The sequence below is a fragment of the Scyliorhinus canicula genome, chromosome 14, assembly GCF_902713615.1.
Source record: "Scyliorhinus canicula chromosome 14, sScyCan1.1, whole genome shotgun sequence".
Taxonomy (NCBI): domain Eukaryota; kingdom Metazoa; phylum Chordata; class Chondrichthyes; order Carcharhiniformes; family Scyliorhinidae; genus Scyliorhinus; species Scyliorhinus canicula.
This window is the reverse complement of record NC_052159.1, coordinates 4,291,297-4,305,553: the sequence shown is the minus strand read 5'-3', so window position 1 is coordinate 4,305,553 and position 14,257 is coordinate 4,291,297. Positions and strand designations below refer to the sequence as shown.

Sequence of the window (14,257 nt, the reverse complement as noted above, 5' to 3'; positions counted from 1 at the left end):
CCAGTTATCCAGAAATCTGAATCCCTCCCGCCTGCACCATCCCTGTAGCCACGTGTTTAATTGCTCTCTCTCCCTATTCCTCATCTCACTATCACGTGGCACGGGCAACAACCCAGAGATAACAACTCTGTTTGTTCTCGCTCTGAGCTTCCATCCTAGCTCCCTAAAGGCCTGCCTGACATCCTTGTCCCCTTTCCTACCTATGTCGTTAGTGCCAATGTGGACTACGACTTGGGGCTGCTCCCCCTCCCCCTTAAGGACCCGGAAAACACGATCCGAGACATCACGTACCCTTGCACCTGGGAGGCAACATACCAAACGTGAGTCTCTCTCGCTCCCACAAAATCTCCTATCTGTGCCCCTGACTATTGAGTCCCCAATTACTAATGTTCTACTCCTTTGCCCCCTTCCCTTCTGAACAACAGGGACAGACTCCGTGCCAGAGGCCCGTACCCCATGGCTTACCCCTGGTAAGTCATCCCCCCCACAAGTATCCAAAACGGTATACTTGTTACTCAGGGGAACGACCGCAGGGAGTCCCTGCACTGACTGCTTCTTCCCAGTCCCTCTTACAGTTACCCATCTATCTCCAGTCTTTGGTGTAACTACTTCCCTGAAGCTCCTATCTATGACCCCCTCTGCCTCCCGAATGATCCGAAGTTCATCCAGCTCAAGCTCCAGGTCCCTAACACGGTTTTTGAGGGCTGGAGTTGGGTGCACTTCCCACAGATGAAATCAGCAGGGACACTGACGGTGTCCCTCACCTCAAACATTCTGCAGGAGGAGCATTGTACTGCATTCCCTGACATCACCTCTAGATTTAAAAAAAAAAACAAGAAAAAGAAAAAGAAAGGAAGAGCTTACCTGATATTACCTCAAACCCTACTCCCGCTGAAAGTTAAGCAAATTTAAAGGCACTCACTCACCTTCACGACAGGCCCCTGCTCCCATTTCCCAGCCACCGTGGGGTGGGGGGGTTGGTTAGAGGAGGAGGCAGGGTGGGAAACACTCACGAAGTGTTTCTGGTTTATCTGTCACTTGCCAACAGCCCTTCCACAAACCACCTTCAACTTAGGCTGACCGCACTGCACGTATGCAAATTCCTCCAGAACAGCTGATCAGTAGCTTTGCTCTGCTGCCCTCTGCTGGATGCTTGCTTTCACTCAAACTCCTTGGGTCTCCTTCGCCGGTTCACCTTCAACTTAGGCTGACCGCACTGCACGTATGCAAATTCCTCCAGAACAGCTGATCAGTAGCTTTGCTCTGCTGCCCTCTGCTGGATGCTTGCTTTCACTCAAACTCCTTGGGTCTCCTTCGCCGGTTCACCTTCAACTTAGGCTGACCGCACTGCACGTATGCAAATTCCCCCAGAACAGCTGATCAGTAGCTTTGCTCTGCTGCCCTCTGCTGGATGCTTGCTTTCACTCAAACTCCTTGGGTCTCCTTCGCCGGTTCACCTTCAACTTAGGCTGACCGCACTGCACGTATGCAAATTCCCCCAGAACAGCTGATCAGTAGCTTTGCTCTGCTGCCCTCTGCTGGATGCTTGCTTTCACTCAAACTCCTTGGGTCTCCTTCGCCGGTTCACCTTCAACTTAGGCTGACCGCACTGCACGTATGCAAATTCCTCCAGAACAGCTGATCAGTAGCTTTGCTCTGCTGCCCTCTGCTGGATGCTTGCTTTCACTCAAACTCCTTGGGTCTCCTTCGCCGGTTCACCTTCAACTTAGGCTGACCGCACTGCACGTATGCAAATTCCCCCAGAACAGCTGATCAGTAGCTTTGCTCTGCTGCCCTCTGCTGGATGCTTGCTTTCACTCAAACTCCTTGGGTCTCCTTCGCCGGTTCACCTTCAACTTGGGCTGACCGCACTGCACGTATGCAAATTCCCCCAGAACAGCTGATCAGTAGCTTTGCTCTGCTGCCCTCTGCTGGATGCTTGCTTTCACTCAAACTCCTTGGGTCTCCTTCGCCGGTTCACCTTCAACTTAGGCTGACCGCACTGCACGTATGCAAATTCCCCCAGAACAGCTGATCAGTAGCTTTGCTCTGCTGCCCTCTGCTGGATGCTTGCTTTCACTCAAACTCCTTGGGTCTCCTTCGCCGGTTCACCTTCAACTTAGGCTGACCGCACTGCACGTATGCAAATTCCCCCAGAACAGCTGATCAGTAGCTTTGCTCTGCTGCCCTCTGCTGGATGCTTGCTTTCACTCAAACTCCTTGGGTCTCCTTCGCCGGTTCACCTTCAACTTAGGCTGACCGCACTGCACGTATGCAAATTCCCCCAGAACAGCTGATCAGTAGCTTTGCTCTGCTGCCCTCTGCTGGATGCTTGCTTTCACTCAAACTCCTTGGGTCTCCTTCGCCGGTTCACCTTCAACTTAGGCTGACCGCACTGCACGTATGCAAATTCCCCCAGAACAGCTGATCAGTAGCTTTGCTCTGCTGCCCTCTGCTGGATGCTTGCTTTCACTCAAACTCCTTGGGTCTCCTTCGCCGGTTCACCTTCAACTTAGGCTGACCGCACTGCACGTATGCAAATTCCCCCAGAACAGCTGATCAGTAGCTTTGCTCTGCTGCCCTCTGCTGGATGCTTGCTTTCACTCAAACTCCTTGGGTCTCCTTCGCCGGTTCACCTTCAACTTAGGCTGACCGCACTGCACGTATGCAAATTCCCCCAGAACAGCTGATCAGTAGCTTTGCTCTGCTGCCCTCTGCTGGATGCTTGCTTTCACTCAAACTCCTTGGGTCTCCTTCGCCGGTTCACCTTCAACTTAGGCTGACCGCACTGCACGTATGCAAATTCCCCCAGAACAGCTGATCAGTAGCTTTGCTCTGCTGCCCTCTGCTGGATGCTTGCTTTCACTCAAACTCCTTGGGTCTCCTTCGCCGGTTCACCTTCAACTTAGGCTGACCGCACTGCACGTATGCAAATTCCCCCAGAACAGCTGATCAGTAGCTTTGCTCTGCTGCCCTCTGCTGGATGCTTGCTTTCACTCAAACTCCTTGGGTCTCCTTCGCCGGTTCACCTTCAACTTAGGCTGACCGCACTGCACGTATGCAAATTCCCCCAGAACAGCTGATCAGTAGCTTTGCTCTGCTGCCCTCTGCTGGATGCTTGCTTTCACTCAAACTCCTTGGGTCTCCTTCGCCGGTTCACCTTCAACTTAGGCTGACCGCACTGCACGTATGCAAATTCCCCCAGAACAGCTGATCAGTAGCTTTGCTCTGCTGCCCTCTGCTGGATGCTTGCTTTCACTCAAACTCCTTGGGTCTCCTTCGCCGGTTCACCTTCAACTTAGGCTGACCGCACTGCACGTATGCAAATTCCCCCAGAACAGCTGATCAGTAGCTTTGCTCTTCTGCCCTCTGCTGGATGCTTGCTTTCACTCAAACTCCTTGGGTCTCCTTCGCCGGTTCACCTTCAACTTAGGCTGACCGCACTGCACGTATGCAAATTCCCCCAGAACAGCTGATCAGTAGCTTTGCTCTGCTGCCCTCTGCTGGATCTGCTGCCCTTCTTTCCTATCTCTGCGGGTCTTGTAGTCAATAATTTCTTCCCTCATCACAGCCTTCAGTGCCTCCCAGAACGTGGAAGGTGAGACTTCCCCATTCCAGTTGTTTGTAACATAGTACCCTATGGCCTGTGATGTTTTCTGTCAGAAGACCTTGTCGGCCAAGAGGGTTGTGTCCAACCTCCATGTGGGCTGTTGGGCACTGCTCGTCTGCAACCATCCATGTAACGTGAGCATGGTCAGAGATTACGATCACAGAATATTCCGCCCTCAGCTGCTCCAGGCCCTGGGTTTTGGTCGATTTCCAATGACTTGGGGAAGCTGCCCCTTCCAACCTGGCTGTCCAGAATTTGGGCCACTCAATCAGTTAGATCTCTGCCCTCAATTCTCTGGCAGGCCCACTATTCGGATATTTTGTCACCTGGATTGATTGTCTTGATCCTCGACATTCTCTTTCAGGCTCCCCTGGGTCACCACCAACCTCTTGATCTCTGGCTCCAGGGTGCCCATTCAGTCGCTCTCGTCTGTCAATGCCTTTTTGTTGTATCTTGTAATTTGTGAAGTTTATTCAATTTACAGTTGCCGGTTGTTGTTGAGACATTGTTGAAACTCAGTAGAAATTCAAGTTTAAAAACTTGTCAGGTGCAAATAAGAATTGTTTTATTTGAAGTTCATTGGTTACAACTTGAAAATGATTTAAAAGGTAGTTTGTAGACAATTTGATTTTCTTCAGAGAATCACAGGAATTATCTTCTGAGACAATAGCCTGAACACAACTTTAAAAGTCAAAGGCTGAAGTCAAAGTATGAAAATGAAATAGGAATACAGAACTCTTTTCTAGTGATGTTTTTATCAGTGGTTCTGTTTTTCCCAAACACATGTCTGAGTTTGGAAGTTGTATGTTTCTTTCATTTTAAAACTGGGATTTAACTTACCTATATTAAGTGTATTTAAAATACCTGACTTCTACACTTTTCCAGCTCGTGTATCGTTTTCCCTTGGGCTTCCTGCCTCTTTCTCATGCCATCGAGTGTTGTCTGCATAGCATCCACCGCCAGCTTGACTGATTCTCTCTCTCTCTCTCTCTCTCTCTCGTCTGTACCTGCGTTAAAAGGATCCAGGGTTCCTGGCAGGTAACAGTGGGGCCTATCGAAGCCTTGACGAGGTGGGCCGGCCGAATAGCAACTGGTGTCGATAGCATCTCCACTCAATCCTCCTTGCCAGTGATAAGTCGAACGCATAGACAATGGTAGAAATTAAAGAACAAGGTTTATTCCAGTACAGTTACAATACTCCTCCACTCCCCTCAGGATCTCCTTCCCCGACCTGCCGCTTATCAGTCCAAGTCTAAATGTTGTTCAGGTGCCCACATGCAGCTTCAATATTTGAGGAGCTGTGGCTGCTGCTGGGCACTGTAATCATCTGCAAATATCCCAATTTCTGACCTTACGATGGTAGGAAGATCACTGATGAAGCAGCTGAAGATGATTTGGCCCAAGATACTGCCCTGCGGAACTCCTGTAGTAATGCCTTGGACCGGAGATCATTGACCTCCCAACAACCACAACCATCTTCATTTTGTGCTAGGTATGACTCCAGCCAGTGAAAAGTTTTCTCCCTGATTTCCCTTTGATCCCACATTCAGTCAAATGCTGCCTTGATATCAAGGGCAGTCACTCTCACATCATCTCTTTTGTCCATATTTGGGCCAAGGTTATAGTGAGGCCAGGAGCTGAGGGGCTTGGTGGAACCCAAACCGAGTGTCAAAAACAGGTTATTCCTGAGCATCTGCAACTTGCTAGCACTGTCAATGGCCCCTTCTATCACGTTACTGATAATCAAGAGTAGATTGATGGAGCATTAATTGGCCGGGTTGGATTTGTCCTGCTTTTTGTGCGCAAGATATACTTGGGCAACTTTATACATTGCTGGGTACGTGCCAGTGTTGTAGCTGCACTAGAAAAGCCTGGCTAGGAATGTGGCTAGTTCAGGAGTACAAGTGCCCTCCCTGTACAATTGCAGAAATGTTGTCAGGGCCTTCAGCTATTTCTTGATTCCACTGGAACAAATCAAATTGGTTGATGACTGGCATCTGTGATACGGAGGATCTCAGGGGGAGGTCCAGATTGATCATCTTCTTTACTTCTGGCTAAGGATTGATGTCAGTGTATTTTGTCATGTATTTTGCACGTTGTGCTGGGCTCCCTATTATTGAGCATGGGGGCATTTGTGGAACATTTCTTCTCCTGTTTTTTGTTTAACAGTCCACTGCCATGTATGACTGGATGTGGCAGGACTGCAGAGCTTGGATCTGATCCGTTGGGATTGCTTCGCTCTGTATTTTGTTTGCTGCGTCTGCTATTGGAATGCAAGTCGTCTTGTGTTGTAGCTTCACCAGATTGACACCTCCTTTTTCGGTCTGTCTGGTGGAAATGACACAAAGGATCTCTGTGATCTGTTGCCCCATGTGGCAGAGTGGGTAGTAATCTGACCCTTACTATGTACGTTTGTTCCTCCTGGTTCCTGGAATTTTATATCGGAAAGCTAAAGAGGAATTATGGGGCGGCACGGTGGCGCAGTGGTTAGCACTGCTGCCTACGGCGCTGAGGATCCGGGTCACTGTCCATGTGGAGTTTGCACATTTTCCCCGTGTCTGTGTAGGTCTCACCTCCACAACCAAAAGATGTGCAGGCTAGGAGGATTGGCCATGCTAAATTGCATCTTAATTGGAAAAAATGAATTGGATACTCTAAATGTGTAAAAAAGAAAAAGAATGTTAAAGAGGAATTATATAAAGCCATGCAATGTGATCGGCCAATAGAGATGTGAGGCTTGTGCCAGGTTTGAAGCATTTTGCTGTCTAAATTGATGGACCAGAATCCATGGTATGCTGGTGAATTTTGCCTAGGAAGTGTGAGATAGGTGTTACTCTGTGATGCTCCTGCCATTGGTGTTGTTGTTTTGCAGCACAGTGCAGGCATTTTAAGATGGTGACAGAGCACTTTCCCTTTTTCTGTGGTGGGCCTCAGCTGGGACAGAGTTACCAAGTTTGTGTCCGCAGAACAATTGGACTTTGACTGTGCTGTGGCATTTTGGGAGGTAGTGGAGATAGCTGGCCAGGACTCTACTGCGTTGAGGTTCTTGTCTTGGATGATATTGGACGTTTGATTATTAAATTTGCTAATGCACAAATATAGGAAAGTAAGTTGTAAAAAGGGTCATAGATAGGGCAATAGAGTTGGCAGGTAGCAGAAATGTGAATTTGTGGCGAGAAAAATAGCATATTCTTGAAATGGAAAGGGATTGTGGAACTCTTGAGATACAGAGGGACCTGGGTGTCCTGGTACAGGAATCACAATAAATAAGTATTCAGGTACAGCCAGTGATTAGGAATGTTAATGTCTATTGCAGGGGAATGGAAAGTGAAAGTAGGAATGTTTTGCTGCAGGTATACAGATTGATGAAATCACATCCCGAGGACAGTGTACAGTTTGGTCTCCTCACTTCGGGAAAGATACAAATGCGTTAGAAGTAGTTCAGAGAAGGTTCACTCGTCTGATACATGGGATGGGGGTAGTTACCTTCTGATGAAAGGTTGGGCCGGCTCGGCTTGTATCCTTTGGCGAATGAGAGGTGACCGTAATGAAACCTGTGAGATCCTGAGGGAAATTGACAAGGTGGAGGCTGAGTCGATGTTTCCCCTGTGGGAGAGGCTAGAACGAGGGGACAGATCAAAAATGAAGGGTTAGCACCATTTTGCACTGTTGCCCTTGAATAGGTTTCTCAATTTTAAAAAAGAAACTTGACTTGAGCAGCTTTTAAAAATCTTATTTTGTTTTCTACATAATATTTATGTACTAATTTAGTTACCACTTAAAATAATTCTGTAAATTTGTCCTGTAAATTTGACTTGTTGCTTTTGTTATTTCTGTATGTTAATGTTACAAAATGTCTTGTAAAATGTCATGAATCATTTTGTCCATTTTTGATTCAGCACTGACTGACTTCTAGTCCTGATATTGATTTGTCTCCTCTTGAATACAATGAAACTTCCAGTACCTACATTCCAAGTGATGGCCTACCCAAATATTTGCTTGAATTTTCCAAGGTGTGAAATCCTAAACAATATGCTGCCCCGGTGCCTGGTCCTCCAACAATACTCCTGTCTCGAGTTAATCAACCACACAACAAAAAGAGTTTAGTTTCTCTTAGGCCTGTGCTGTGCCTCAGGCAATGTTTTTCAAACTTTTTTTCAAAGGACCCATTTTTGCCAACCGGCCAACCTTCAGGACCCACGCCAGCCGACCTTCGCGCCCCACACCGGCCAACCTTTGCGCCCCACACCGGCCAACCTTTGCGCCCCACACCGGCCAACTTTCGCGACCCAACCCGGCCGACCTTCTTGCTCCACCATTTTCTCTTAGCTTGTTTGATGCTGACAAAATGGAGGAATCGCAATCGCACTCAAAGCACGTGATTTCAATGTTCAGGGGCTGTGACCTGCTCTCTGCCTCCCTTCAGGCAGGAAGATTGTACAGAATTTTTAAAAAAATCTCCTGCCTCTCCGATTGCGCAAATTCACGGGCAACAGCTGCAGTAGCTGGCTTTTTAAAAATAAATTTAGATTAGCCAATTATTTTTTCCAATTAAGGGGCAATTTTGCGTGGCCAATCCACCTACTCTGCACATTTTTGGGTTGTGGGGGCGAAACCCACGCAGACACGGGGAGAACGTGCAAACTCCACACGGACAGTGACCCAGAGCCGGGATCGAACCTGGGACCTCAGCGCCGTGAGGCGGTTGTGCTAACCACTAGGTCACCGTGCTGCCCTTGCAGCTGGCTTTTAACAATGCCATCTGCGAGCGGCTTTCATAAAGGCTGCGACCATATCAAACAAATGCAGACGCACTGTACATGTCTGCCTGCTCTTTGGTGCGCATATGCAAAACCCTGCCTATCCCTAATTGGGAAGGTGGGGATGAGCTGCCTTCAACTGCTGCAGGGGACAGGTCAATGAGCAAATGTTCTTCCTAGGTGACTAATCTTTGGTATGAACCTGAGCTGTGAGCGCTGACAGGCTATTTCCACTTGAAATGCAAGTAATTCTGATCCTGTCTTCGCCCATTGTCCTCCTAAATCCACTTCCCGGAGTCCGAAGTAGAAATTCTGGTTGTTTTTGCACTCTCTTCAACTCTTATTTGCTGCACATGTCTTCCTTTCACTAGCTCAGGAGGCTGTAATCAATTGCATTTCCTCAGTTGTTGCCCCAAAACAATGTAATACTCACGTGAGGATTAATCCTGGCCTTTATGCTACTTTGATGATTTTACCCATCAGTCACCTAACATTAGAGCTAACCCATTATTTTGATCCTTTTGCTGATATTTTCTACTTCTCATTTCTAAGACTAATTTAATCTTTTTTCAACCTCTCGATTCTCATCTAAGGTTTTAAACAAAAAATACTTTTGCTTTTTATAATTAATGTTGATTTCAGTCACCACAGTCCATATTATAGCTCCAACATTTGGTGTTCTAAGTACTTCCTTCGGAGCTCGGAATCAGTCGTTGTTGGATTTTCCTTGTTTGTTGAATAATTGGTATGCATTTGGTCCGTTCCTTGATCGCTTCTCCATTTTCATCCATTCTCCCATTTCCTCTTCTCTACTACCTTCCTCCCTCAAAAAAATCAATTTTTGGGGGATAAATTTAGACTGCCAATTCATTTGTTTCCAATTGGGGCAATTCACCGACCTTGCATGTCTTTGGGTTGTGGGGGTGAGACCCACACAGACACGGGGAGAATGTGCAAACTCCACACGGAGTGACCCAGAGCCGGTACCGAACCCGGGACCTCGGTGCCGTGACAGCAGAAGTGCTAACCACTGCGTCACCGTGCTGCCCCTCAAACAACCTATTTCAATGCCAATGGTTAGCTGCTGGTGCCCTATACAACATTTAAAAAAAAGTTTGAGTTCTAATTTGCTTCTCTAACTTGTCACATGCAAATATTATTTGTCTAACTACCAGTTTTGAGCCTGTTCCCATCCCTAACCTGAGTGCTGTGTTAACCCCACACCCCCATAACATTTTACACTGAGGTGCTTGTTTCCTACCATTTAGAGAACTGAACAGAAAGACATCACTCAAGTTCGTGCACACTTCCTTTCATGGTGTTGGGCACGAGTATGTGCAATCAGCTTTCAAGGCATTTGGCTTTACTCCACCCATTCCAGTTCCAGAACAGAAGGATCCAGATCCAGATTTTTCAACTGTCAAATGTCCCAATCCAGAGGAGGGCGAATGTGTGCTGGTAATACAATTTTCATGCTTTTTAAAGCAAATTACTGTTTTCTTTTTGTTAGTAATTGTAATGCTTTATTAATAGCAGTAATATTTACTAACAATAAAGCTTATTAGATTAGCTGGCAAGTATTTCCTATTTATCTTTTTTAAAAATATTTTTATTAGTTTCACATTGTATGTTTTTAGTTTGAACGTTACAGGTGTTGTACCCACGAGTATGATTTTACAAAGGCAATTGGTGCGGATCTGGTTTGACAAGAGAGAAAATTAAAAAGTCAACCAAAGTACGAACAGGCGAGGCTCACTATACATATTTACAATGGGCTGTTTCGTCTTCCTTCGATAACTGTGGGCCTTATTTGATTGGTCTGCCTCTGCTGCCCTGCCTGTTGTTGGCCCTGGCTTGTGCATCTCCGCTTGTTGCTTCTCCCTCTGACCCTCCTTTTGTCCTTGACTCTATCCCCCTACAGCTGTGCCCCTTGTGTTTCGAGGTGGTCTTGTGGATTTTTACTCCCCTTTCCCTCGCTCTATTGGCTGTTGGCCACAAACAGATCCTGGAACAAGTTGGTGAATGGCTTCCACATCTCGTGGAACCCCTCTTCCGACCCCTGGATGGCAAATTTGATTTTCTCCAGTTGGAGAAATTCCGACAGGTCAGCCAGCCAGTCTACAGCTTTGGGCGGTGCCGCTGATTGCCAGCCGAGCAGGATTCTTCGCTGGGCAACTAGGGAGGCAAGGGTGTCGGCCCCCTCCCCATGAGGAGTTCTGGCTGGTCTGATACCCCGAAGACTGCCACTTTGGCCTTGGCTCCTCATCCTCACCACCTTGGAGATTTGGATTTGATTTATTGTCACGTGTCTCGAAGTACAGTGAAAAGTATTGTTCTACATACAGTGTGAAAAGATCAGTTCAGTCCATAAAAGGGTCATTCAGGAGTCTGGTAACAGCAGGGGAACAGCTGTTTTTGAACCTGTTAGTGTGCGTTCTCAAGCTTTTGTATCTCCTGCCCGATGGAAGAGAGAATATCCCGGGTGGGAGGGGTCTTTGATTATGCTGCCCGCTTTCCCAAGGGGGTGGATGGGAGGCGATGGACTGGGCTGTGTTCACAACTGTAATTTCTTACGGTCTTGGGCCGAGCAGTTGCCATACCAGGCTGTGATGCAGCCCGATAGGATGCTTTCTATGGTGCATCTGTAAAAATTGGTAAGTGTCAAATGTGGACATGTAGAATGCCCTTAGTTTCCTGAGGAAGTATAGGCGCTTCTGTGCTTTCTTGGTCGTAGTGCTGACATGGGTGGACCAGGACAGATTGTTGCTGATGAACACACCCTAGGAATTTGAAACTGTCAACCATCTCCACCTCAGCCCTGTTGATGCAGACGGCGGCGTGTACGATACTTTGCTTCCTGACCAGCTCCTTAGTTTTGCTGATGTGGAGGGAAAGATTGTTGTCATTACACAATGCCAATAGGTTCTCTATCTTCCTCCGGTACTCTCACTCATCATTGTTCTCAAAGAACGCTGTCAGAACCTGACAAATCTGGAGCATGGCCAGAACATGTGGGTGTGGTTGGCCGGGCCACCCTGGCATTTTTCACATTTGTCCTCCACCTTAGAGAGGGGGACGAGTAATCCAGAGACCCAGGATAATGATCTGGATAATGATCAAGCTAGAGTCACAGACAGACTCTCGGCGGTTGTGGCAAGGACTAAGCAACATAACGAGCTACAAAGAGAAGCCGAGCAGTATCTCTGGCAGCAGCGCACCCCTCCCTGATGAACTCAGTGCATTCTATGCTCGGTTTGAGCAGGTAACCAACAATCCACTGTCGAGTGCCCCAGCAGCCCATAATTCACCCATACCCACCATCACAGCTTCCGAAGTCAGATCGGCCTTCCTGAAAGTGAACCCTCGAAAGGCGACAGGCCCGGATGGGATCCCTGGTCGTGCACTCAGAGCCTGCGCGGACCAGCTGGCAGAGGTATTCGCGGACATCTTTAACCTGTCCCTACTCCACTCCGAGGTCCCTACCTGCTTCAAGAAGACCGCCATCATACCGGTACCAAAGAAGAACCAGGCAACCTGCCTCAATGACTACCGTCCGGTGGCCCTGACGTCAGTTGTAATGAAGTGCATCAAAAAGTTGATCATGAAGCGCATCACCTCCATACTCCCAGAACACCTTGATCCACTGCAATTCACATACCGTTGCAACCATCCACAGCATACGCCATTTCCTTGGCCCTACACTCATCCCTAGAGCATCTCGAAAACAAGGACTCCTACATCAGACTCCTATTTATTGACTACAGCTCCGCCTTCAACACTATAATCCCAGCCAAGCTCATATCAAAGCTCCAAAACCTAGGGCTTGGCTCCCCACTCTGCAACTGGATCCTCGATTTTCTGACCAACAGACCACAATCAGTAAGAATGAACAACAACACCTCCTCCACGATAGTCCTCAATACCGGGGCCCCGCAAAGCTGCGTACCTAGCCCCTTACTCCACTCCCTGTACACACACGACTGCGTGGCAAAATTTGGTTCCAACTCCATCTACAAGTTTGCTGACAATATAACCATAGTGGGCCAGATCTCGAATAATGACGAGTCAGAATACAGGAGGGAGATTGAGAACCTAGTGGAGTGGTGTAGCGACAACAATCTCTCCCTCAATGCCAGCAAAACTAAAGAGTTGCTTATGTAGTTACATTGTACACCTTGTGTTGCCCTATTATGTATTTTCTTTTATTCCCTTTTCTTCCCATGTACTTATTGATCTGTTGAGCTGCTTGCAGTACACGTGACAATAAACAAATCCAATCAAATCCAATCTGGGAACCCAGGTTCGAATCCCACCACAGCAGGGCAGGTGATCGAATTTAAAACTCAATAAAATATCTGGAATTACAAGTCTAATGATGAACAAGAAACCATTGTCGATTGGAAAATAGGAGACAGGTTTTAGATAAAGGATCTGGATCGGCCCAGGCTGGGAGGGCCGAAGGGGCTGTTCCTGTGCTGTAATTTTCTTTGTTCTTTGTTCACTAATGTCCTTTCGGGAAGGAAATCTGCCGTCCTTACCTGGTCTACATTGACTCCAGACCCACAGCAAAGTGGTTGACTCTTAACTGCCTCCTCAAGGTAAATTAGGGATGGGCAATAAATGCTTGGCCCAGCCAGCGACGCCCATGCCCCATGAATGAATAAATTTTTTTTACATGGATGGGGATTTTAAGACAAGTCATTAAAAGGTTGCTTAACCGGGCAGCATGGTGGCGCAGTGGGTTAGCCCTGTTGCCTCTCGGCGCGAGGTCCCAGGTTCGATCCCGGCTCTGGGTCACTGCCCGTGTGGAGTTTGCACATTCTCCCCGTGTTTGCGTGGGTTTTGCCTCCACAACCCAAATATGTGCAGGGTAGCTGGATTGGCCACGCTAAATTGCCCATTAATTGGAAAAATTAATTGGGTATTCTAAATTTATTTTTAAAAGGTTGCTTAACCGAAAAAGGGCAGCACAGTGGATAGCACTGTTGCTTCACAGCTCCAGGGTCCCGGGTTCGATTCCCGGCTTGGGTCACTGTCTGTGCGGAGTCTGCACGTTCTCCCCATTCTGTGGGTTTCCTCCGGGTGCTCCCACAGTCCAAAGATGTGCCAGGATTGGCCAGACTAAATTGCTCCTAAGTGTCCAAAAAAGGTTAGGTGGGTTGCGGGGATGGGGTGGAGGCATAGGCTTAAGTGGAGAGCTCTTTCCAACAGCTGGTGCAGACTTGATGGGCTGAAAGGCCTCTTTCTGCACTGTAAATTCTATAATAATAAAAGAATCTGATCATTTGGGTTCTGGTTAGGTGTGCTCTGCGCGCCACTTTCAGCTGCATTAGGTTTAGCCTTGCATGTGTGGAATTACTGTTCCCTTGAACATTTGGATCCATCGGTGCAGATTTTGACTTTGAGCAAAAATGGCAAACAAATGGTAATGAATCGACAGCTGGTTTTACATTTCCCCTGTTCCTGATTAACTTCAGTGAATATGAAAATCGGGAAAAGATTTAAAACAAGCTGTCAACTTGCTGTCTCACATTTTACTATTGTCCCACACAATCAAAACTACCTAAGTCTTAGGAGAAATTATAATATCTCTCTCCTTTCCTGTGTTTCATTGGCATTCATCAAAAGACAGCAAAGCCCCATCTATATTAACATATGGAATCACAGAATGGATAGATCACAGATAAGGATTTTTGGCCTGTCATGTCTCTGCAGGCCTGCATTGAATTTACCTCCAGCACAATCTCAGGCATTCCAGAATCGGTAACCACTCTCTACACTTTAAAAAAAAAAGTTTTCCCTCAATCAACTTGGTGATTTTGAATACATCAATTTTTCTCTCGACCTTCTATAGGAAAACCTGTGGCTTTTATTCATTCTTTAATAA

At 47.2% G+C, this 14,257-nt stretch overlaps 1 protein-coding gene across 1 annotated transcript in view; it reads left to right on the top strand.

Annotated features, from left to right (window-relative positions):
- Window positions 1–14,257, top strand: part of pgm2l1 (phosphoglucomutase 2-like 1) — a 174,181-nt gene that overhangs the window by 92,322 nt on the left and 67,602 nt on the right. Inside the window, exon 7 of the mRNA XM_038818972.1 lies at window positions 9,639–9,828. Within this exon, the coding sequence (XP_038674900.1) occupies window positions 9,639–9,828 (190 nt within the window). The remainder of the gene's footprint in view (window positions 1–9,638; window positions 9,829–14,257) is intronic.